The 13,037-nt window shown below is 39.1% G+C and overlaps 2 protein-coding genes across 3 annotated transcripts; both read right to left on the bottom strand.

The window, feature by feature from the left end:
* Positions 1 to 251: 251 nt before the first annotated feature.
* On the bottom strand, positions 252 to 3,075 carry LOC117805959 (akirin-2-like). The gene is made up of 6 exons (XM_034674607.1): positions 2,882 to 3,075; positions 2,353 to 2,532; positions 2,051 to 2,194; positions 1,779 to 1,928; positions 895 to 966; positions 252 to 744 (listed from the first exon to the last, which is right to left on the bottom strand). The coding sequence occupies exons 2-6, from the start codon at positions 2,528 to 2,530 to the stop codon at positions 734 to 736; spliced, it is 555 nt and encodes a 184-aa protein (XP_034530498.1). The 5' UTR covers positions 2,531 to 2,532; positions 2,882 to 3,075; the 3' UTR covers positions 252 to 733.
* A 1,923-nt stretch (positions 3,076 to 4,998) lies between these two features.
* On the bottom strand, positions 4,999 to 8,544 carry LOC117805958 (cannabinoid receptor type 1B-like). 2 transcript variants are annotated; one of them, XM_034674606.1, is made up of 2 exons: positions 8,149 to 8,544; positions 4,999 to 7,445 (listed from the first exon to the last, which is right to left on the bottom strand). In XM_034674606.1, exon 2 carries the CDS (start codon positions 7,342 to 7,344, stop codon positions 5,923 to 5,925), a length of 1,422 nt encoding a protein of 473 aa, XP_034530497.1. In that variant the 5' UTR covers positions 7,345 to 7,445; positions 8,149 to 8,544; the 3' UTR covers positions 4,999 to 5,922. The 2 variants fall into 2 exon arrangements, with proteins under 2 accessions (XP_034530497.1, XP_034530495.1); XM_034674604.1 differs by having other exon boundaries at positions 4,999 to 7,420.
* Between the last annotated feature and the right edge of the window lie 4,493 nt (positions 8,545 to 13,037).

The raw sequence follows: 13,037 nt of genomic DNA, 5'->3' as shown, positions 1-13,037 counted from the left end.
AACTACATTATTTGGTAAATAAGATTTAACTTTAGCGAGTGTTTTAAAATAATTACAGACATGAGCTCATAAAACAAATCAGGTCTAAAAATGCAGCAGTAGTATTCTTAACTCTTAAAAGATTTTTATTGTTTTGTCCAATAGGTACATTGGTTTCAAAGTGATACCAGCAAAACAAAAGTCAAAATAAATAAAACACTGGTAGGGAGAACAAAAAAAAAAAATTCAAATTAGCCCACTATATGCTGAACTTAAAAAGTAAATGAACAGAGGACAAACTGCAAACATATTCCCTCTGTTCTGCTGCGTTTCCTCCCCTTTCTCTCAGATTGACCAGCAAACCTCATGTAGAACTCTGGTGCTTTATCATATTTACATGTAACAAACAGAAAACAAGTGACAAAGCTTGGAATGCCGGGAACCATTACAAAAGTGAGATAACTGTAGATACACATACAGCGGGAGGAACATAGGCCACTGGTAGAGATAGGGTCCATTCATTTACATCAGGAAGCACCTAGTTGCTTACAACAGAGTGGTAACAACTGACGACAGCTTCATATAAACCTTTGCCCAAAGACAGAAATATGGCACAGTAAGAAAAGTTTCATTTAAACTGGCTGAACTGAATCTCTTGCGATGATGAGCTTTTTTATTTTTCTTCCTTTCTTAAGATATCGTATGATAGCTTGCAGCGAGGGAAGGCGGTCTTGCAAAGATTTCTGTGCCACACTCAGGAAACATCTGGAGAGGGAGATGAAATAAAATACAGACATGTTACTTTAAAACTTCAAAAGGCAGAGCTCAAACCAAGATCCAAGCCTCTCTCTCACACACAGGCTGCCAGAGCAAAAGGAATGTGAAAATGATTCAAGATGAAATGAAACAACTCACAGCTTGCAGGTTGCTCCCCGAATCGTCGCATTAGCTGATCGTGTGTGAACTTCACAAAGGTGTCGTACTGCTCTGTAAGTTATAAGACAGGAAATCACATATACTTTTGCTATTACTGAAAATTGTCTTAACTGCAGGACAGATTAGAACTAATGCTTTCATGGTTCACAATAAAATGAAATCCTGCTATTCCTATACGGATATATCTCTGTGAACTACCAGCTTAGCTCAGTACAAGTCCTACTGCATCACCACACATCACAGTCACATGTATGCATAGCAGTGCATGAAAATAATGTGCAACCCATGTAATTGGTGGACAGAGAACATGCAACAATTAAAGTTTGATCATTTGTTGGCTGTTCATATCAGTCACAGGGCGAGTAACTTAAGCAACGTTTTGTTATTAAAGATGCTGTTGGTAGGAATGGTGTAAAAAACTTTTTTTTTTCTGCTGGGTTTGGAGAAAAGGTCATCAGTACTCATCGGAAGGTGGAGTAATTTAAGACTATTGCAAAATCTCTGCGTTTTCCAATGCCTTTGTATCAAGCAATGTTATTCCCCTAATTCCTGTTATGACGGACCAATCAAAGCTAATCTCCAATCCTCTGTCCTGATTGGTTAAGGGGCAGCCCCTAGTCTGTCCTCCAATTGATTAGGAGTCCAGCACTATCATGAATCCACACATTGATCTGTGTTGGGGCGCTAAGAGGAAATCTGGTTGGGAGGGATAGTGTTGACATTCGAAGTCCCTCTCTCTGAACAGATGTTTACTCTGTGACTACCAACAGCAGCTTTAAGAGATCAGACCATCTTTTTTAATTTTTAACAAGAACTTAGAAAGTCAATTTGATTTATAGTATATTTGCTCAATGTGTACCAACCTGCCAGTTTTGAAGTCATCGTCTCCTCATACTCCTCCCGCACCTTATCTTCCCTTTCTTTCAGCAGGCGTTCACAAATCATGCCAACTTGTCTGAGAGTGAATAATGGTTGTTCTTTTCTAGAAGGAGAGACGCCTCCAGAGGATGTTCCTGTGCAAAAAATAGAAGAAAAAAAATGTAAGAATCATGGCATATGATGTTTTAATTTGTTGCGGTACACGTCACTGGTACACTTAGTAAGTCACTACCATAGTTTGTGTTACTTAACTAACCTGGCATGCTAGAAATATTCATAGTAGACGACTGGGATGGGGACTCTGGAGAGTAGCAGCACTCTGACTGTTGGTAGCCTCCATCTAGATGCTTCCTCTTTTGAATGCGTTTGTATTCCTGCTTGATGCTGTTGAGGATTTGTTCTAGTGGAACAAAAGAAAAGACAGAAAGGAGGTCCATCAGTGGAGACAAAACAGCTGTCATTTCAGGGAATCCATGACCAAATGTGAACTTATATAGAATAGCTAGAACATGTTGCTAATGCCCGTGAAACCAAGTAGGCCAACACAAGTGTGAGTACCTGCACTAAGAGTTGAAGACGACTCCCCAAATGGCGAGGGCTCCATGCTAAGATACTTCCTAGGGGATGAGGATGAGGACGAGGGGGCCACGGGGATGCATCTTCGTCTTTTGGGGGACGTCGGACTCATTAGCGGATCGAAATCCATAGTCCTCTTCAGGGTGGCTCCACACGCCATGACTTCAGTTTTGTTAAGGGGAGAAGGAGAAGGAGGGGAGGGGGTTCAAAATACCGAAACAAGACATTAATTAACGATTTCCTCAGTTATTTAAGAAAACTGCAATCCAGAATTAGTCTTCAACACAGAATGCAAATACCAGCGTTGATAGGTCTGCTAAAACCTGATTATTTCGCTGAGATACATGCTTAGCATACTGCGCAGCTGAGGCTTTAAACATTTGCTAACAGGCTAAAGTTAGCAGTGCTTGCTAGCTGATAATCAAAAAGAAAACAAAGCTAACGTTAGCTCTGGTTGGTAACACGGTGTGGTGACTGATGTTACGCACATTAGAGTAAAGCTGTTCCTTACCTTTCGAGGGTTGACAGTTGTGCCGTCAAACTGCGGTCAACAATTCGTGTTGTTCCAAAAGTTGCTTCCCAAAAGTTGAAGTGACGATCAGCCGGCAGCGGGCCAACCGTCTGCTGTGAGACAGGGGAGCTAGCTAACACAACTTAGCTGCTTGTTTTTGATATGAAGCTGTCGGCTTCTCCGGGTCCTGACGTCACGTGCCAAATGCGCCGCAATGCATTCTGGGTTACGTAGTGAAAATAAAAATAAAACCGAGAACTAACGGAACTGTCGTCAAAACCCCGTTGTTTTGACTGTGTGTGTGTGTGTGTGTGTGTGTGTGTGTGTGTGTGTGTGTGTGTGTGTGTGTGTCTGTGTGTGTGTCTGTGTCTGTGTCTGTGTCTGTGTCTGTGTCTGTGTCTGTGTCTGTAAAAGTCAACTTAAGACTTACCTTTTTTAATCTAGCTTTTAATTTGGAGTAATTTATTTTTAAGCCTGGACTACATTATTATTATTTTTATTATTTTTACTATTTGTATTATTATTTGAAAGCTTTAACATATATTTATCTTTATTTATCTATTTATCTATTTATTTATTGTATTAATCTGACCTTGTTAACGCTACCTTATTTCAAATTTTTCTTTCCACTAAAACTTATTTTATTAATTTTACTGTATTTATTTTATTTTATTTCTAAGTGTTTTATTTATAATCATGCCTTTTATAATTTTACCATTGCTGTTGTTTTCTGTCTCTCTGTTATTCTGTGAAGCACTTTGGGCTGCATGTTTTTATGTATGAAAGGTGCTATATAAATAAAGTTGAGTTGAGAGTTGAGTGTGTGTGTGCGCGTGTGTATGTGTGTGTGAATGGCAATGATTTATTTACTGTTTGTTTGTCTCCTATAGTCATATCTCTTCGTAACTCCTACTGAAAAATTATCATACCAATGTTATTTCCTGCTTATATTTTTATTAACAAAAAAGTAAAAACATAATTCTTCTTAGCTTATATCCTAAAGCAGGGGTTCCCAAAGTGGGGGTTGGGACCCCCTGGGGGGTCGCGAGACACAACACAAATGGGGGGCTGTGAGATGTCTTCCAGAATGTTTTTTTTTATTTATTTATTATTATTCATTTTTGTTTATTTAGTTTGTTTTCTTATATGTATCTTCTTTTTTGTTTGTACTGTTAATTATTATTATTATTATTATTTTATATTATTGTATTTTTTCTTCTCTATGTTGGTTTTGTATTACTTATGTATAATTTGTTAACTTGTGGTGAACAAAGGAATACAAAAAAAAAGGAACAAAAATAGTTGATGACAAATGTGTACCCATTATAGTGAAAAATATCGACAAAAATAGAAGCTAAACTTAAAACAAAACCTTGAAATTAGAAAATGTAATTAGTTTTATGCCTTTCTTTTTGCCAGATGACTCCTAAATTTAGGGTTAGTGAACAGTTAATTATCAAAAGCGTCAGTAGCAGTAGGATAATTCATAACAGCACAGGAAACAGCCACATGCTCATAGAGGTAGGCAAATTTTCTGCAGACCAGTTAAATGAAGCAACATTAAATCACTTTGAGAGACAGTGGGGGTCGCAGGTCTTTTGCACAGGTATATTTTTTCTAACTATTTTCAACATCATATGAAATTCACATTTTGGATTTAATCCTGCTACCTTACGCTTCATAACACTATTCAATAAACTACAAGTTCATCCATGAAAATGATGGAAAACAAGAAGTACGGATGGATGAAGTATATGTTACAGCCACAAGAGGGCAGTGTCACCCTGAAAACCCAAATACATTTTTTCTGTTAAACTTTTCTTAAGACTGATGTGTTTCAGTGTAACCCTCATAGTTCTTTAGTAAAACTGATGATTCTGATTTGAAGTGTTGCTCATATCCACACTGTAAAACTGCTTTCAATGGACTTACATGCAAACAAGGTTAGGCCCACCAACAATCAGACGCATACTCAAGCAAGCTTTTACCTTGAAATGGGAATCAGAAAATATCTCATGTCGAAAAGAGCCACGGGTAATAATTTTAATATTTAACAGGTATTCATTGTTCTTTTTTTTGTTGAAGAAAGTACACCAGCTGTGCTGAAGAAAAAAAGACAAATTTCATATATTTATTGAATTTGTGTCCTTGCTTGTACACAGTCAATGGACTTGGACACATTAGCACAATGAATGCTTCACAGAAACACAGAAGCTTCTCACAAAATGCTGTAACTGTTTGACAAGCACATATGTAACAAGCAGCCATGAGACATCCCTCAAATCACTACAGAATAAAGTTTTGATTTGATCAAAACACTATTCATGTTTCTGAGTAAGACACCGTCTTGTTTTGCAAAGTGTTGAATAAATTATGCAGTACTTAAAGTAGAATAACATTTTAATGCCAAATTTCACAATATAATGGTCATACAAAAAACGTCAGTAGATTTCATTTAAAATCACTTAGTGCTGCAAATTTTACTTACATTGTGCTTTTATTCGACTGACACTTTGCATGATGATAGACATCGTTTCACCTTGCATTACTGCCACAATATTGCTATGATATGTCAGAAAATAAGAAAGAGAACACCATCACTTTAACTTAAAGCTGAAATCTGTAACTTAATGCAAATGTTATCAACAGCAAAAAATGAACACAGCAAATGTTGGTGTTTGTAAAGGTTTCTGCTGACAAAATGCCCATGAACCAATTAGTTCTTGTGAACAAAACTGTAGTTCTTGCTGTTATTGAATGCTATTGTCAATGAAACTTGTTTCACCAAACCAAATCTTAAAGCCTAGAAAGGATGTCATCTTCTCCCTAAAAGACCACAGCTTCAGGAGAACACACCCCACCAGGCATCTGGGTAGAATAACATGAAGTATTACAGATTTCAGCTTTGCAGCAACAAATAACATTTTTAATTTTATTCTAAGTCATTATTTGGCACATTTCACAGTAACAGAGCAGAGAACTAGGACGGTCAGGGCTATTCTACAATATGTTTTCTTCACAGTTGCACCAGAGCTTGTCTTTTAGACTGGCGCTGCAGTAGAGGTCTCAGTCACTCCAGATACAGTAACCTGGGCTACTTTAACTCGGGCCTTCAAAGAACTAACTCCATCTTTCCCCGCCCTGCCTCCTGTGCTTCTCACACTCCTGCTGTTCCAGTCGCTCTCAGCGCTGTAGTCCAGAGTCTGCGTTGCTCCCTGGCACACATGGCAGATGTTGAGGAAGGCCCTGCGCAGGTCCTTGCTCCTCATGGCATAGATCACAGGGTTCACGGTGGAGTTGAGCAGGGTCAGCATGCTGCAAAAGGCAAACACGGTCTTGATGAAGTCGTTCACCTTTCCAAAAATGTCGTAAAACATGATGGTCAGAAGCGGGCCCCAACAGATGATGAGGGCCACCAGGATCAGGACTAGAGTTTTAGCCAGGCGCAGATCCATACGGGCCTGTTCAGGCCTCACTGTCTGCACTTTGGTCCCCTCTGCAGTGTAGACGATTACGCTCCTCTGGGAGGTGCGGCTGAGCATGCGGACTGCGTGGTTGTGTGACTTCCAGAGGATGAATATGTAGGCGTAGATAATAAAGAGAACCAAGATGCTGGTAATACCGATCCAGAACATCAGGTACTTCTGGTCAATGAGTGGAAAAATATCTGAGCAGACAGAGTTGAGACGCTTGCAGTTCCACCCCAGCAGAGGCAGTAGTGAGATGACTATAGAGATGGTCCACATCAAACAGAAGGCAATGACTGCTTTCGTCTTTGTGACGATGCGTTTGTATGCCATGGGCCTGTGGATGGAGATGTAGCGGTCAATGGCGGTGAGAAACAGACTGCCAACAGAGGCGGTGAATGAGGCGATGACACCGGCTAGCTTGAAGAGGAAAATGTTGGGGCTGTCCTTCCTGTGGAGGACGTGAAAGTCTAAGAAACTGTAGACAAAAATGATGCTGCCTATGAGGTCAGCCACCGCCAGGCTGCCAATGAAGTGATAGGAAGGCCGAGAACGAAGTGTCTGTGAGTGTAGAATTACACACAGCACAATGAGGTTCTCTAAGACCGTAAACGTACCTAATGTGAGGGCCAAGATGGCAACAGCGAGCTGCTGACCGGGAGTCAGAATCATAAAGCACTCCATGTTGTCCACCATGTCTTCCCCACATTCTGCTGCTCCCCCACTCTCCACAGAGCTGCCATTACTCAGCAGGAAGTCAGTCACATTGGTGGGGAGAACAGGCGAGAGCCCGCTGATGACCTCTTTACCTCCCGGAACAAACCCATGTAAGGAGTTACTCAGCGATGAAGGTTTCTCAAAGTGGAATGTGTTCTTGATCAGAGTCGAGTCCATGGCAGGGCCGTCATAGCTGGCATCATTGGAGCCAAGATACTGGACACCTGTCGTTAGTGTGCTCATTGTGGTGCCTGCTATCCTGTGCAGAGCTGACTTCATGTTTGGTTTGTGGAGGGGGAGATGCTCAGAGGTGGGGTTTGTAGAGTGACAGGATTAGACCGGTACAAAGAGACATCTATAAAGAGATAAAAGTTTTTTTTCTATTAAAAGAATGAAAAAATATTTTCTTAAAAAGATGGGAAACATGAAAAATACACCCTTATACATTTAGTTATACAATCAGAATAAACAGCAAGGTTTATTTTTAATTTAATGGTGGAAAATGAATTTGTTGCCTGGAGATATAGGGGGGAATCTGTGCATCAGCCAGCTGACTCCAGAGCAGATGCATCCCAGACAATAGTGGGAAACAGAACAGTTGATGACAAACCTGTGCAGCCTCAGGGGAAATCATTGCATTAAGTATGTGGGACAGCCCGGCTTTCTTATTAATTAAAGAGGTCATTAAGCATTAAGCTGTTTTATTCCTAATAATCACTGGATTAATTAGGCGTCAAGGGAGGAACAATAGAAGAGATGCACAAATCTGTCCAAAGATGCGTTTACATGATGCGGTAATGATATGAATTATTAACAGTTGATTTGACATGCAGGGTATTAATAATAACACATTTTGAGGAACAGGAGTGACAGTGTTGAATAAGAATAACATATTTCGACGGAAATGCATTGTAGCCTGAGAGAGCATAAAACCATTTGGTGGTGCATTAATAGTTTGGATCAAATCTGTGCTGATTAATTGACAGTAATTCTCAAAAGACTTCATTAAGAACGACTGAAGAAAAGAAAGAGGCAGACAATAAAAACTATCACGGGAACAAACGACATGAAATTAAAACTTACCTTGATTTTGTTAGAATAAACCCGCTCCGATCCATGACGTAAAAACAATGTGCTAAACTGGGTGTAAACCGGTGTATTGTTGTCTTCTCTTTTTGAAATTAGAGGAACAACTCCTAGAATTGAAAAAGAAAAAGAAAACCGAGAAGCCAGTAGTGTTTCTGTAGAATTGTAGTAGTTGTTGTAATGTTAAATAAGCGGAGAATGTGTCCTGTTGACTCCACAGATGCTGTCACTGTCAGATACAGTAGAGACGCACAGGCAGCCGGTGGGGAGTGACTGTTTATGGAAGCGTGTGCGGCTTCAAGGCTCATTTTTGTGCCTGCTGGTCACGTGGTCTGAGGTGTTTGAGCCTAGAGAAAGAGCACTCCGAGCATTATCCACACCTTTTTCTTGCAGCCGCAACATGCAAGACATAAAAAAAAACATGTCAGCAAAGGAGGTTTCTTGTTAACAGCTTTACTTCCTCTTTGGAAGTAAAGCGATGATCAGAAGGATTCTGTTCTGCAATTTTAACCTCAACTTTTATTTTATTCTCGTTTTGCTTGTTTTCATATACGTAAGCCCTTCTATTTGCCCAATGAGAGTAATTGATATACTTAGACTATCAAGGTGTTAAAATACACAATGATTAAGTATTTCTGTGAAGCCTAATAAAGGTATTACTCAAGGTTTAGCTTCTATAGTCATGCAATGCAAGATTGTAGGAAATGCAGCTGTAGTGAGGTGCAGACTTCCTTTGAACCTTTACTACACAATTTCAGAGGGAAATATTGTATTTTGGACTTTACCTCAACATTGACAGCACTTATATCTAACATTATGGGATCCCAGTGCATTACACTCATATTGTGGGATTACCCCCCATGAACAGATCCATACCATCCCTGCATTGTCTGTCACACTCCATCATCTCATCCCGAACTGACTCTCGTGACTGCTGCTGGCATTATAATGCATAATACACTGTATTATAATTATCTTTGCCATATTATAATAAGTTATATTACATTATTATTGTAACTACAACTCATGGTCATTTAACATACCCATATTTATTTTTATTTATTGCTTAATTTGTCATTACCAACCATAATCACACCATGTCAACCTGTCACTACTGAAACATTTTTTTAATACTGCCTGTAATTACTTCTATTTAATCTAAATTCCATTATAACATTGTATATATCTAAATTGTATTCTAGCTTTATTTATCTATTTTTATTTGTACTTATTTTATTTTATTTTATTTTATTTTTACTTATTGAAACTTCTTTATTGTACTTGTGTCTGGGTTGCTGTAACAACTGAATTTCCCCCTCAGGGGATCAATAAAGTAATATCTTATCTTGTCTTATCTTATTATAAGGGAAGATTCACAAACATACATTACACTGACAAGTGGCATCAACACTAACATGATTGTTACATGTCATTGCATCAGACTTGATATTTCTCAAGTAAAAAAACAGTATGTATATATATATATATAAAGGAAATGAATGAAAAATGAAAGGGGTCCATCTACATTATTTGTTTTTGAAAACATTATGTCGCTGATACTTCTCTGTGTTAACTTTTTCATGAAAGCCTTATACTTGTGTATACAGGATTCCTTTGCTTCGTAGCTCTGCTCTGGATATTTGTCATTACTAATTTAGCATATTCCAAAATATGATCCTGTGGTTTGAAGTAAAAATATAAAAATAAATAAATAAAAACAGCATTCAGTCTGACTGTAATGCATGTTGGTTACTGTGGTGCTTCTGAAAGTCCATTCTAAATATTCTCCGCTATTTATCTATTTATTTACTGCAGTTGAGGGTCACATGCTCTCACTATTTAGAGTCCCTTTCCTGTCCTGCGCAGCTGTGCAATTATTTCCACTATGCACTCCCAGCAGAGCTTTCTCCCAAATTACATGTATCTTGTTGTGGAAAATACATGACATTTGGCGATGCAACATCATGGAGAAAAAAACAATGAAAGGATTTGCACGTGATGCTAGAGCCTCCAGATTTGGCAGAACAGAAGAGGCTGAGGAGTCATCCAAGCAATTACTCAACACTTGTTATGATGCGCTTAATGTAGATTCATCAACCATGATCACTTGTGGTAGAACTGTATGTCCAAAGTGGATTTTTTTTTATGGAGATTGCTTATACAGACAGTCAGCCAGTGTATGTAAACATCTTGTTATTGATGACTAGTAGCTGACTTAATCTATAATTAATCCAGCTGTATGTAAAGCAGCTTTTGTTTATATACTTCAGTGTTTTCCTTCTAATCAGGATGAAGTTTTTCCTGTTCTTTTGGCATGAAAACAGCATCTATCATCTCTCAAAGCTCTGGTCTGAGCATTGAAATCCACATCCATCATAGTAATTATCATCAATATTTCAGTGTCATTCTCACTGAGCATCAGTGAGAGATGGAAGGATTTCCAAGACAAAGCCATCTGAGATGACAAAAGGCCTCTGTACAACTGTTACAGCAACTTGTAGCCGTTCAATTTTCTCTAAATCCTCTTCTACCATGTAGGCTGTGCAGTTATGGGTGGCTGCAGCTGTTGTTTCACACCCCACTGTCTTTGTTGGTGAATATTGCTTGTGATTTCCACTGATTGATTTTTGCAGGATTCTTCATGAAAGCGCCATAATGCATCTCATTTAATATTGATCCCTCACCATTTATGATTGGTTCTGTGAGTGTCTGTCTACAATATGAAATCATCACTTTCACCTCACATAGATGTCAAATTCTGCAAAAAGAGGAAATGCATTTGAAAACAGGAGTAAAATTACATTTTTATCCGACCTCTAGTACATTGCACACAAAAGCACTCTGAGCTTCTGTTTGGAAAAAGCAGAGAAAAAATTGTGGCCTGGAAATGTAGTTGTTTAAGCACCCAGCGTGCTACAAGACGAGACTTTAAAACAGCCTGTCTGTCTCTGATGATTTTGCGTTGAAAGGTTGGATGATAAGAGAGAGTGGGATGAGAGGAAAGGAAGAGAAGGGAAGGGAAGGGAAGGGAAGGAGGGAGGGAGGGTGAGTAGGAAAAGATGCATAAATAGAGAGAGGGGAGGAGGTTGTGGCTGTACACTGACGGCTCATAACCGTTTCCTAATCTGCCACTTTGATATTCTGCTCGTCTCCAGCTGGAGACACTTCATGCTGCAGCCAAGGTGGCACTGCAGAATGAAACTGAGCTCAGTTCAGCACAGATAAAATATGTTTACTAAATGCCTTCAGTTCTTTCTTGCATGTTTCTCCATCTGACAGAAGAGTTGCGTGCATCTACAGCTGTCTGCAGCCTCAGTAATTACTTCTTGAAATGAATTCAACCTGGCTCCACCCGGCAAGGTGTTTGTTGATGCATTTCCCCTTTTTAATTGTACAAACAGGAAACTAAATCACGGCGCAATCAAATAAACAACGAGTAAAAGGAAGTGCTGGAGTTCCCTGATATGTTATCTCTCCCTCCATCCATCTTTTTCACACAGCAGAAATTATGAAAAAGTTGTGACTTGATGCCTTCTGTGACTGAGTTTCTCTGCTCAGCAAAAGGGATCAACAATGTCTGTCAAAAAGCAGCGTAAAAATACAATTTATGTTTTAAACAAACTGATCTTGTAGTTTCTTACTCTTGTTTTTGTGATAGACTATCCAAACAACTTGAGTAATTTCAATGCATATGTTTCAAGCGCAGAAGTGTGCTTCTCTCGCTTCAGAAATAGATCCAATTCAAACAGCATAATGGTCAGTGGGCAGAATCCCCTTCATGCACCATTTAGTCATATAAAGACCTTTTTTATCGCAGCAGAACACAGTAGTAATCACAAAGACTTAGCAGGTGGTTCAGTGAACGCTCACTTGTGCAAACACTATGCAAATGAACACTGCAGGCACAGAGGAATAACTCAGGCAGAAGAGAAGAGCTTCAGATTACAGCTCAGTTGAAGTTTTTTTGTCCGTGGTGACCTTGTTCAGATGATACTGTACATACAGTTGTAGCCCTCAGTGATAAAGTGAGACCTAGAATCGCCTTGTAGAGACATTGGCTGATTTAGAGCCACACATTAATTTGTTTGCTCTTCGTCCAACAGAGATTACTGAAAACACCAAATGGACCTGACTGCCATGAGACCAGCAGTCACCTGTAATCACATGGACTTTTTCTGTCCAGAGGGATGAGTAGTGAATATGAATATGAGCTGTTCATCATGTCTTCATTTTTGCTGGTACAGCTCACTAAGTTTTTGCAGTGTCTTGATATAATTAGTGTAAAAAGCTAAACCTGAAGTAACTGATTTTTAGGGGCTTTGGAAACAAGGTGAATCAACAACTTTGAACGCTTCCAAGCTGTAAGGCAAACTGTTTTGCAAACAGATGCCTGTTTTAATATAGCAGATCTGAGCAAACATTAGCTTTTAGTAGGAGCCATTTTTCTGTCAACTTGATAAATGTTACACTGATATTTGTTTTATCTCAGTTTTCAGTCTCTGCCATGGTCTCCACTCACAGGTTTCGGCAACTGCTATGATGCCAGCCATAGAATTGAGGACTGCCTCTGTGAAGAATCAGGTCAGGTTGGGTGCTTTTATTTAATGTAAAATTTGGTGTATATGACAATGGATATTGTCTCACTGGAGGATAGTTTAAACCCTTTTCCCACTGATCCCCTAAACATGCTGTATTAAATACCAGTACAACATATATTCTGGATTTTACAGTGTATATTCACTTATTGGAAGAAGAGCATAGACTGTATAAATAATGGACCTAGTATCCGTGACATCATCCATCTGTTTCTGAACGCTGTTTTGAAGCCAGTCGTCGGCGGGAGCCTTATTGGAAATGCTCAACCAAACTTAGTGTGAGGTAAAGAG

The sequence above is a fragment of the Notolabrus celidotus genome, chromosome 22 (assembly GCF_009762535.1).
Source record: "Notolabrus celidotus isolate fNotCel1 chromosome 22, fNotCel1.pri, whole genome shotgun sequence".
In the NCBI taxonomy this organism is placed as follows: Eukaryota; Metazoa; Chordata; class Actinopteri; order Labriformes; family Labridae; genus Notolabrus; species Notolabrus celidotus.
Note: the sequence above shows the minus strand (reverse complement) of the source record. Positions and strands in the feature narration are given on the sequence as shown.